Source organism: Elaeis guineensis, chromosome 5 (genome assembly GCF_000442705.2).
Source record: "Elaeis guineensis isolate ETL-2024a chromosome 5, EG11, whole genome shotgun sequence".
Classification (NCBI taxonomy): Eukaryota; Viridiplantae; Streptophyta; class Magnoliopsida; order Arecales; family Arecaceae; genus Elaeis; species Elaeis guineensis.
Window position 1 is genome coordinate 6,053,181 of NC_025997.2, and position 12,152 is coordinate 6,065,332.

Consider the following 12,152-nt stretch of genomic DNA (forward strand, 5'->3'; position numbering starts at 1 on the left):
TAGAAATATGGTTTATGGATGGATAACTTCATTATAGTGCAAGTATTAAGTAGAAAAATGGTTTATAAATGGATATCTCCATTATATTTGTCTATAAAGTTGTACTTATTTCCAGCATCATGCATTTGTTAATTACTGCCTTATCTAACAAGAAAAACTTCTTGAAAGTTGACGTTCTTTGCAAGGTTTCAAGAACCGATACCGAGGCCCGTACCGATTTCTAATTAGTACGGCACGGTATGGTACGGTACCAGATCATACCAACAATAAAAAATTCAAAAAAATTTCATCCAACGGCCAAAATAAAAACCAAGCCAAACCGGTACTGTACCGCACCGTACCGGACCAAACCGCCCAGTATCGGGCAGTTCGGGCCGATACCATACCGAACTGATTGGTTCAATCTGGTTCAAGCAATTTTCTGAAAAACCGGCTTGAACCGAACCGTTTCTCCACCGGTACGGTATGGTACAAGGTGTATCAATCGGTTCGGACCTGTACGGAATACCATGGTTCTTTGTTTAAATAATCCGACTAAGGACTTGATCCTTCTCTTTTTCTAATGTGTAACACCCATTGCTAAAACACAACAACATCATTCACATACCACTGCATCACTTTCTAATCCACTACAGCAAAACTAAACCTTCTCTACAAGCACAAGATTATCACTGACCAAGTGACCATCATCAGAAATAGCAAAATTAACATATTCAAGGCCCAAAAAGACCACATCTAGATCCATGAACATTTATTTATCCAGGGTTTCAGCTTAACATTATTTAATTTTTGCTTGGCCCAAATTTCAGATTTCGCTGTAAGCTCAGCCCATATTTCCACTATAATTATCTTCAAAGTTCTGTGAGAAACATTGAGAACATATCTATCAAAATTACTCACACAAAAACTCCTCTTTCATCTTTTTTTCCTAGTCCAATATTAGTTTGATAGATATTCTGGCACCACTCCTATGTATTATATGTATTGTTGATTTCACAGTTACCAGTATATGGATGCAAAATTAAATCCTTTTTCAAACCCCACAATTCACATTATCAAATTTCCTCTCTTTTTTCAAGATTTCGATAAAAAAAGCTATTACAGCTTTTTATATACTTCCACTGATGTTGGTATTTTTCTTAATATGCTAGCAGCTCCATATGTGCTATTGAGGCATCTTCTCTCAAGCTTGTAACAAAATCATCTTATTTATCTTCAATAGCCCAATGATATAAGAATGACCTAAACTAAATTCTCAAAGGACCCAGCAAAGAAAGGCCTTGGTGTGACAATAAGGTTGCTCCATTGAGACCAGAAGATCACAAGTTCGAAACACGGAACCTACCTCTCTGCATGTGGCGGTAAGGCTGCATATATCTGACCCTCCCTAGACCCCACCATGGTGGGAGTTTCACGCACAAACCACACTTTTTTAACCCACTGAAGAAAGCGATATATAAGATGCGAGAGAGAGAGGGGTAACTATAAAAGGGGCCAAAGCAAGCTACTGACGGAGCTTAAGAATATGGCCAAATTTCATGATCATAGAGGCCTTTTGATGTGTGATTATGTGATGCAAAAGCACAGCAGGAAAAGATTGATATTTAAGTGTAATCAAAATAATAATAGTAAGAAGATGTGTGTCTAGGAGTATATTCTTATAATACTTATTTACCATTGAAAAACTGTTTACTTATCAAATTTGAAACATCAACTGCAGCTTTCAGCTCTCATCTCCAGGGTTACAGGGTTCAATTATAGTAGCGGCCGTGAAAGCAACCCACATCTCCCTGGATTAGCAGAACAGTCATTGTATCCCATTGGAATACCATACTCACATGGAATAAACATACAATCAGGTTAATCAAGCATCTTGAATTGCAATCAGTACAATTAAAGCTAGAAGAAAGAAAAATGAAAAAAAAAATGCCCCAATAGAGAATCGTCAAATTTCAGCATGTGGCTGAAGAAGTCGACAATAGCTTGAAGTTAGAAGGAGCTACTATTGGCAATATACGGATTAGGGATATCAATTACAGAGATTTTATTTGGTATGGAGTTATTGTGGATTGTTGAATTGTTGCTGTGTTATTCAATGTCCCCCTCAGATTACATGTGGACTTGCTAGTAAAGAAAGAAATAATACAACATAAACTTGTTGCACGAGACTAAAGGCCCCTTTTAAATGTTACAAACCTCTAAGTATTTGTAGGGCACCTTCTTTGGAGATATAAGAAGGCCTTCAATATTGTCACCTCCAATAATTTTTATTCTACCATCCCTGCAATTACAGGTTAAAAAAAATGTTATGCCAAAAAACCCAGGCCAAACTATCAGGAAGGTGCATAGCATATTGGCCATGATGTCAGATCCTGAAAACAGGCAAAAAATGAAGCCTTGTATGCGCAGGAGGCCTAGCAAAGCATTTTACATTTCAGGACTGATGTCTCGATCATTCATTTTCTTAAAAAATTACTAATCTTCACAATAATTAACAAACGATCACTATTATGGCACAGCAGGCTAAGACCAAAATGATCACTGCAAATATCAGCTAGGCTACGTGAGTGTTGGAGTAAGTTTCTAAAGAGGTAACTACAGTATTTTAAATTCTTCAGTTATGCTCAACATTCAGGAAGTAATAAAAACCAAGCAATTACTATGTGAAATTCAAAATAACCATGTATGTCCCTTTTATAAGGCAGGTGTTCAATAGATGCAAGATTTGAAGTTGGCATAATGTGGCCTTATTGGCTCTAGTACTGTAAGGTGTCCTGGGACTCACCATGCTGAACCAGCATGCAGTGGCATGGCCAAATATACAACGCAGCATGCCAATATGCAAAAGGCACACAAAAATATGGAAACTGGAAACTATTCGGTATTTTATAATGTAAACTGGTGACATAAAGACATGTAAAAACATCTGACAAGGAGTTTGATTCATCTAAACAAACTTTACTACCATACATGTATGTTGTTGCTAAAAAGCATAAGCCGAACAGATGTGTTATATACCATTCAGTAATTTTGCACATAACTAAGTTCAAAATCTGTTCTTCAATTACCTCCGAGCAAAGATGGCCAAGCAATGCCGAATTGACTGGTTCGGGGCATATTAAACCATGTCAAGAACGGTACAGTCATTCAGCCTATTAAACCCCATCTCCTTGACCTCGAACACCCCCATCCCCCCTGCGTTCGAGGGTTTTCGACAAGTTCCTCCCCCCACCCTCCCTCCTCCAAATCGGACCGGTCAAGGACGGCACAGCTTAGCCTATTAAACCCCCTCCGCCCCATGCTCTTGAACACCTCATCCCCCTGCATTAGAGGGTTTCTAGTAAGTTTCTTCCTCTCTCTCTCTCTCTCTCACTCTCACACACAGACACTCTTTGCTAGGGTTTGGATTTCCCTTGGTCTTCCCCCTCCCTCTTGCTTTCTTCCTCTCTCCTTTTCTCCCCCTCCTCCTTCCGTCTCCTTGTTTTTGATACACCATAGAACAGCACAGTAGGGACCAAGGTCGATGGAATTGTCCGATTCAAGGTGGCTGGAACCGTATTGGCAGTGGACTGGGATGGTTCTAGCCTTCAAAATGATACACTGACAAGGAACCAAGGGTGGGAGAAAGAAAGAGACGAAAGAAAGAGAGGGAAGAGGAAGGAAGAAAAGGGAGAGAAAGAAACAGCCTCCGAAGGCCGTCAAGGCCACCCACTGCTGAGGCGATGGGTAACATCCCAATCCGACATAGCAAAGAGAGGGAGAGAAGAGGGGGGAGAGAGAGAGAGATTGACAAAAGGGAAAGAAAAGGGAGAGGGAGAAACAACCTTCACAGGGCCGCCAAGGCTATCGAAGGCACTGTTGAGGCAGTGGGCCTCCATTCAATCAAAACAGAAGCTTCAGTCTCTATTTCATTTTTTATTTTGATTTTATTGATGAAGTTATTATTTTTCTTTTTATTTTTTATTTTCAAAAGAAGTTGGCTAGAGGGAAGTCGGCAACGGAATTGGCAAATAGGGACTACGGTAATAGGATATTGTCTCGTACCGTACTGACACTCGATACGCTATCTCGTACTATATCGAATTGAATATTGACACTGTAATAAAATATTACCGATATAGGGTCTGATACCGAGATAGCAAATCTTTGTAGATGGAGGCCATCCATTCTTCCAACTCCATCCATCCTCCCTCTCATGACTTCAACCAAACACAAAGTTAAAGAAAGAAGAGACATCTAGATACAAAGGATCATCTAGTTCGTTCTGGCTGATCTCTAATCCTAGCATCACGAAAGACATAGAACACCAATACAACCTACATTTAGAGCCATCATTGTGATTTTTAAAAAAATCAAGTCAATGAAAAGTCACCCTACATTTCACTTAGGAGAAACTTGTCTTGAACTATTTAACAAAGCTAGATGTGGAATCTAGACTTCAATAACATTAATTATTCAGCTGCAAGAACAAAAAAATAGAGAATTTTCAAACTCACAATGTTCCAATTGCCAAGAGCCGTTGAATTGGGTCAAAAGCCAAAAGTGATGCAGTATATGGAATGCCATAGTGCACAGCAATTTGTAGGTCCACGTCAGCTGAGGCCATATATCTATTTCGTGTTTTATGCTGTGTCAGAAAAAATAAAGAAAAAAAGATCAATAGAACAAGTAAATAACATGTGGATAATCTGATCTATATCTAAATGATATCAGCATGTTCCCATGTAAAACAAAGTATTTAAGGGATGAAACTGAATTATAGAGTAAATTTTAAAAGAACAATACAGCACCACCTCCATAGTCTGAAGCAACATTAAATGTGTGGAAGAAAACACAAAATGATCATATATATCCATCGAATTTTCAAACTGACTAATGTAGCCGCAAGTGCTGTTGCAATGCTGCAGCCACTTCACTATAACAATGCAATGCGAAGAGAGCTTTAAGGGACAAAATGCAATCTTAGATTTTGAATCTGCATTTGATAAGATCTTTTAAATTGAACTTAAGAGTTCAATATAGAAAATAAAGCAAATTTCAGCAGCAATATAATCTAGATTTTGATTAACAGCAACCATAAAAACTAAAAATGAGATGTCAACAACCAAGTTCAATACACCAACACCTACTACATATAATAGTCTCAAAAGAAATATCCAAGAATCAACTCTTTCCAAGCTTAATTATTAAAGAAAGTGGATAGGTTTTGATGGAAGGTTAAAAAAATAATATGTTACAGTGGTTACATGAAATATCGATTATCTTGGATGAGAAGATAAAGATCGGTGAGGTTCAAGATTGCAATTGGTTCACCAGATGCGGGATATCCATAACCACCAAGGTTAGTGGTACCGTGGTGGATAAGCACCAACACGAGAAGGATAAAAGCCAAGAAGGATCCGAAAGAAGTGAAGAGGAAGGAGAGCGCAAGGAAGAAAAGAAAGAAGCAACCACGAATCAAAAGATAGAGGGGAAGCCATAGAGAGAGAGAAGGATTTAGGGTTTCTGTGAAATCTCATTTCTTTCTCATACTCCTCCAAGACCCAAGAGCCAATATTTATAACCTTTTTCTTCTTTCTTCCTTTTTTTCTTCTTGATTTGTCCAAAAATATCATTTTTTTCTCTTTCCTCTTTTTTTCTTTTTTCTTTTCTTTCCCTCTTCTCTAATAAAAGATAAATCTGTTGGAGAATCATATGGTTCCCGCAAATCTAGATTGCCATTCCCATTTGACTAAAAATAAATAAAAATATTTGATTCAGATTTGGGTCAACCTATCTAATCTTTCTCAAAACAATTAAGCTAGATTAAATCAAACACCACAAATAAAATAAAAAAAAATGATGACTTGATGAATAAAATAAAATAATAGCTTGATGCGCTGCATCACTGACTTATACTCTTACCACTCGAAAGCACATTTTACACATGTAAATTTTCAAGGAATAGGATCCTAAAGATACTTTGGCATGATTTTTCAATTCTCGTTGAAGTTGATATATAACTCAACAGGTATGACTAGTGGGGCATGCTCGCTAAGTGTATATGATGTCCTAGTACAATTCCAAGGAGTAGGTATTCATAAGCTAATGGAACCCAGAAAACCTAGAGATGGCAGTCAGCACCACCCTATCAAGTAGCCCTTTTAAACAAGCTCCTAGAAACAGAAATGGCAACAACAAGGTTGCACATATTAAGGCAGCATGAAAAGTTTCTCAATGCAACACATGGACACTGAAAGGGTGCAAATGCATTTTGGCAACAAGAAAATCTCGATAGCCATGAAAAGGAAGTAGTTTTTCTATGAATGAAAGTGAACTAGGAGTAAAATCAAATCTGGCAATTGTACACAAGAAACATTGATGTGCATATAGAAAGCAGAAAAAAGAAATTATTTTAACAAAACAGGTTGATAATGAAGAGTGCCTTTTGTACTGACAAGGTCTATGGCATCTTTCATATTATATAAGTCAAATTGGTCTAGTGATCCATATATTGCCGCATATCTTCATCTCAAGGTTCACAAACTCGATTTGGCTTCAGATTTGACTAGGTTGGATGAGTTTTAGATTCGGTAGTTTCCACATTTTCAACTCCAATATCAGTAGTTTGACCATAAAAAAGTAGAAAAATCAAAAAGAAATCAAAAAATAAGTACATATAAAAAAGCATAAACAAGCAAGACCACAAGAACAGTAATTGGGCATCATTTGGGATGATATTACATTATTTTGGTGTATAGCATCAGTTGGTTGGGATTGACTAGTTATGGATCATAAGAAGTAAAAGAAAAAAGGAAGTACAAGAAACAACATGTTTCACATCATTCTAGGGTGAACTATCAATGTCTGCCAAACAGATCCGAACTGTCACAATGTATCGAACCAAACTAAATCGATGTGGAACTAGATCAATTTGCAGGTTTCATTTGGCACTCGATGCAAACCAGCCCAAATCAAGCCAAGAATAGCTGCCTAGTTCCAAGCAGTTCCGCTTGATTCGGCTGACCGAACCAACTAGAGATAATAAAAACCCTTCTAGTTCCCCATTTAATCCTAAATTGCTGACTTCTCTCTCCCTCACTCTAGCTGCATGAGGAACCTGCCAATGGCCTCTGCCTTCCGGACTCTCCTTGCCTCTTTGTCTCTCTCTTTCTCTCACTCACTCTCGCTACCATGGGAGGCCTCACTCGTGCTCATGGTGGCTATGGCTCCTCTGCCAAAGCCAACACCACGATCATCTCCCAAAGGATGAACCCCATCTCCTCCCTCCCTCTCTCTCTCTCTCTCTCTCTCTCTCTCTCTCTAAATCTGGGGCCAAATGCTAGATTGGGTAAATCTGCATCAGATTGGCCCCGGTGTGCATATCATGTGTTGGTATGGTACTGTACCATATTGCATCTTGCCAACCGGGTACCTGACCAATATGGATCATGGTTCTGATTTTGATGACAACCAAGCATATGAGAACTGAATGTCTATAAAAATATGAGGATAGCCAGTATGAATTGAAAATTAAGGTTCTACCAAGCAACAAATGGAAGCAAGAAATCCAAATTTTGCTTTAGAAAAATTGCAATACCTACACCTTCAATGTCAAAAAATTTCATGATAGATCTCCAATATCTAGTATATTTATAAGATAGGGATCAAGAGACTTATCTAAAACTTCATTTGTGTTAAAACTTCATACCATGTAGAAGAGATCTGAACTCAAACCATGCAAACCAACTGCTTGGCAGCCCAATGTACTTCACAAAGCCCTCTTCTCTTTCCCCTAACAAGATTTCTCGAGAAATCATAAAATTTCTAAATCCTTGACAATATAAATATTCATTTTAAATTTCTTCGAACCAAACACCTATCGATTTCTAACTTCTCAAATTTGCAAAATTCAAAATTAATCTTAACAAACAGTTCTAAGTCTTCTGAAAGCTCATATTGATGAACAAAAATGATCAAAGTACAATGAAAATTGTCCACATGCATTAAATGCTGCCTACAGATCAGTTTGGACCATAAAAATATAACAAGATTCGGATTAGCTTCCACAGAATGTAATAAATCTCAATTTCATTTTGAATTTACACCGAAACTTAAAGTTATGGTATCTTTGTGCGGGAAAGGAAAAGGCAAAAGTCACTTGTTATTGTAAGAAAAACTTTGATGAGTTCAACAAGGATTAATATATTCATGAATGTAAACTCCACATGGTGGTTCGAGGAGCTTAACAATTGGCATCATCGCCAGAGTTGCATGAAAGTATTTCGAGGTAAGGCATCTCCAGAATTCTGAAAGGTTGGTTAGGAGAAAGTAGTAAAACCAACACATTATCCAGAGCAAGCATAAACTGCCAGTCATTTACCGTTGCAAACAGATACAGAAGAATCCATCATACAAAGGTGTGGATGCATAAGCATAATGTTTGATGTCATTATTTATAGTATTTGTACATATGACACCTTTTACAGGTCTGATTTCAAAATGCGTACAATTCATGGTACGGTACTAACTGAGGGTATTACAGAGCTTTAAATATTGACCAAGCGTCAGCTAGCTCACTACAAGTCTACAATGTACAGGGATATGTTGGGCAACCGACACTTTTAGACCAAAAATAACTTCACTTTTTTAAGTAAGATTTGCTTTCTTAGTAACAGTATAGGAGCGAAACTTTGTAATCATCGATATTTAAAATAATCAAGAACAATGAATAAAAATAGGTTCCTACTAAGTTATAGTGGAGGAAAATTGAGATGGCTCAAAATCTTTCCTCAAATACCTGAGCGATAAACTACTTTATAATGCCTGGATGACTGAATAAGTCAATTGTAGACTGATGACGAGTCAGCTCAGTAGAAGGACATCAATTTCAGAACAACAACCGGACCCTCGTGGCATCGATTCCTTCCTTTCGAGGCTGAGCCTTGTCCTTTTTTATCTAAATTGCATTGAAAATTATAGCCAATCGTAGGCCTAAAATCAGAACCAGCTTCTTTGGAAGAAAATCTACAAAATCAACATCACAACAATCGGAAAATTTGTTCTTCTATCTCAGAACTAAATGTGGGCATAGAATCAAAACCACATTTTTTTTGCAAGAAGAATTCACACAACAGGATTAAAGAAACCAACGAATATATCCAGCAAGAAATCCAAACAGAAGAATTCAAACAAGCAAGAAAGCTGGGCCGTGGGCATTCAACAAAGAAGTCGATCCGATCGAGCGATTGCATGAGTTGTTAGTACCTTGGGCACGGCCTTATGGAAGAGGCGCTTGGCGAACATCAGCTCCGCCTCTTTCCGTTCTTCGATGGCAGCTTCTGGGATTCGTAGCAGAGAAGGGAGAAAAGAAAAGGGGCCAAGAGGGATCTGGTTCTAGCTAAGAGATGGCGCGGCCTGCCGGCGAGGAGAAGAGAAATCGGTGGGCGGGGAGACGGAGGAGAAGGAGGCGGCGATGGCTTGAGGTGGACGGAAGAGAGAATGGCGGAAATGCTGATACTTCGCTCTCGGGGATATCAAGCATTACCCCTGCCATGTCTCGATGACGACATCCTACCTGTCCGACGGACAGCGTCGATTAATTTCTTAATCGGACGGCTATGTTCTGAGGGTAGCTTTAATGTTTGGCATTGAACAGGTCCCCCGGGTCTCTCTCTCTACATACTTATTATATAAACACTAGCACATGCGGAGGTGCAGTTTTTTTTTACAACTATTTTTAAAATATAATATAATAAATAAATATAGAAATAGAATAAAATATAATAAATATAAAAATATGATTATTTTTATAATAAAATATATCAATAATATTATTAATATAATTTGTTATAAAAAAAATATTAGATAAAATATATAGTATAAATTGAATCACCATTTTAATTCTATATCTTAGATAAAATATATAGTAGATAATAAATTATATCATCAAATAGAATAGATATAATAATGCTATTTATTATTCAAAATAAAAATTATGTTAAATGATATCATTGATATATATGTACAAACAAAATTTTCATTTAAGTATTTATATTAGATTATTAATAGAATAAAAATTTAAAATGGTCTAACACTGAAATTTGTTTTTCAGCAAGGTCAATGAGCGACCTGCCAATATGGTCTCACACAAGCAGTACAAGATAATATACGTCGAGGTTTAATATTGCAGTTATAAACATTAGTACACAATAATTGTTACCGTGCATTATTAGGTGTCATAATAATCCATTGCAACGCAAATAAGGTGAGGTGATGCTACAGTACTAATTATTTTTCCGAAAGCGTGTATTGGGTTCCCTTATTTTCAAATAAAGAGATAAGATTTAACACCGGAAAACCTAAAGTAGCGGTTTTAAGACCAGATTTTTTTTTTTTTTAATTAACTCACAAGTCATGCGTCATTTTTAGAATCGTTTCTTTCTTTTCTTCCTCCACTATCCTTTCTTCCACACGATATTCTTCGTCCCCACGCTGGTGTGACGCTGGAATGGGGAATAATAAGGAGCCGTTGCAACGTCAGCTAAAGAAACCAGTGCGTCTCCTTCCTCCTATTTTATCCTTAATTTAAACCAATACTCAGCAGGTACGCTTGAAGAAGGTTCATTCATGGTGGATGACAAAAGAACTATGGAAGGGTCATGACAAGTTCTAATTTGTTGGCATTGCTAAAACTTCCTAATCGAACATACAAATCTCTTGATATAACATCTTTCTAAAGGCTTCATAATTCCCCTTTCATTCTCTTGGCTTTGTCTTACAGCATGTTCTTTTGATCAATTTTGCTGTTAGGTGAAATTATTGACCACATTTGAAGTGGCTTCCCCTTTTTCCTAAAAGAGGAAGGATGGGATGTGCAGAAGGAAAGGCGTCCAAAGAAGGTAGGAAGCCATCAGTTTGAATGGATGAAACAAAAGCAAGTCAAAGTTGGAAAATCGCTCACACTATCCGCTGCGTGGCTTTGCGAAGGACCAGAACCGGAAGCCTCGCCGCTCATGGCTGATGGCATGCAATTCCGTCTTCTTTGTTGCTAGAAATCTTCTAGAAGCCGATCCGTGATAAACTGTCTAGTTCCACAACAAAAAATACCAAAACAATCCAATTAAACCCAGAAACAACTCCATCTTTCGGGTACGAAACAGTGAGAATGAAACAATTTTAAAAAAAAAAAAAAAAAATTCTAACCAAGACTAACCCAACAAAATTCCCATATTCCCTCTAAATTCTGAAAAACTTCCTCAAGAATCAGGCAAAGTAGCGAGGGGAAAAAAGCACAAAGACGAGCAACAGCAGACGAAAGGAAGGGGGAGTTTTCTTGGTAAAGAAGGGAAAAGAGGGGAGAAGATTGGTTATACCAGAGGGAGCCGAGGGGCAGCGGAGGCAGAGGAAATCGAAAGACTGGAAAGCGGAGGGGAGGGAATTATACCCCGTCCGCTCCAGATCCTACTAAAGTTTTAGGTGCCGGTTGTTTGACCATCTGGTTATTTCAGCTCTCTTGTTGGTATCCTAGTTTATCACGGCTTTCGATTTTGCGTGTGGAGCATTACGTTCGCGAGGCGCCTGACCTGGGCCAGATGGATCGTGCGCGGGTGCACGCCAATTGACCAGGCCGGCCCATCAGTGCCGTGCCAGAGGGAGGGGAGAGAGAAAACTTGCGACCCGCGAGAGCGTTCCTCTTTTTGTCACGCGTGCACGCATGCGTTGGACGAGGGATGAGTTTTTAGTAGCGATCGTAGAAAGGCGATTCTTCTTGGCAGAATTATCCATCTGCTCACTTCTTCCAGCAGCATAAGTTTATGGGCTGTGTATCCGTGACGAGTGGAAAAAAAAGCTGGACCTATTGTGCATCACAATCTTTACCGGTCGTGTTGTTCCCTCATTGAAAAATAACAAGACTGGGGAAGATTCGGCAGGGTTGAGTGGGATTAAGACCCAAGCCTTGGATTGGCCCTCCTCCTCTCGGATAGGACCCAACCATGACGAGCTTGGATGGGGGAGATCACCATGATCCACACTGACTGGTAAGAAGAGCGATACATGAGTTTACCAGCCCGGACTGATCCATCTCCTAACAACGTACTGTAAGCCTGTGAGTCTGTGACACTATGGACCTTAAGTTGTGCGCTAGAAGAGTTATGGGTTGCTGATATGTG

The 12,152-nt window shown here is 38.5% G+C and overlaps 1 protein-coding gene across 12 annotated transcripts in view; it reads right to left on the bottom strand.

Annotated features, from left to right (window-relative positions):
• The window catches only part of LOC105044594 (lethal(2) giant larvae protein homolog SRO77), a 28,502-nt gene extending 16,991 nt beyond the window's left edge, over window positions 1-11,511 (bottom strand). Inside the window, exons 1-6 of one of the 12 annotated variants that reach the window (XM_019850729.3) lie at window positions 11,355-11,510; window positions 10,943-11,066; window positions 8,780-8,938; window positions 7,691-7,774; window positions 4,497-4,627; window positions 2,197-2,281 (exon numbers count right to left, since the gene is read on the bottom strand). In XM_019850729.3, coding sequence (XP_019706288.1) covers window positions 2,197-2,281; window positions 4,497-4,627; window positions 7,691-7,693 — 219 coding nt within the window. In that variant the 5' untranslated portion in view covers window positions 7,694-7,774; window positions 8,780-8,938; window positions 10,943-11,066; window positions 11,355-11,510. Of the gene's footprint in view, window positions 1-2,196; window positions 2,282-4,496; window positions 4,628-7,690; window positions 7,775-8,779; window positions 9,007-9,246; window positions 9,557-10,942; window positions 11,067-11,184; window positions 11,331-11,354 lie in introns of those variants that run through there. The other 11 variants (XM_073257252.1, XM_019850734.3, XM_019850731.3 and 8 more) reach the window with 11 other exon arrangements.
• Window positions 11,512-12,152: the final 641 nt, after the last annotated feature.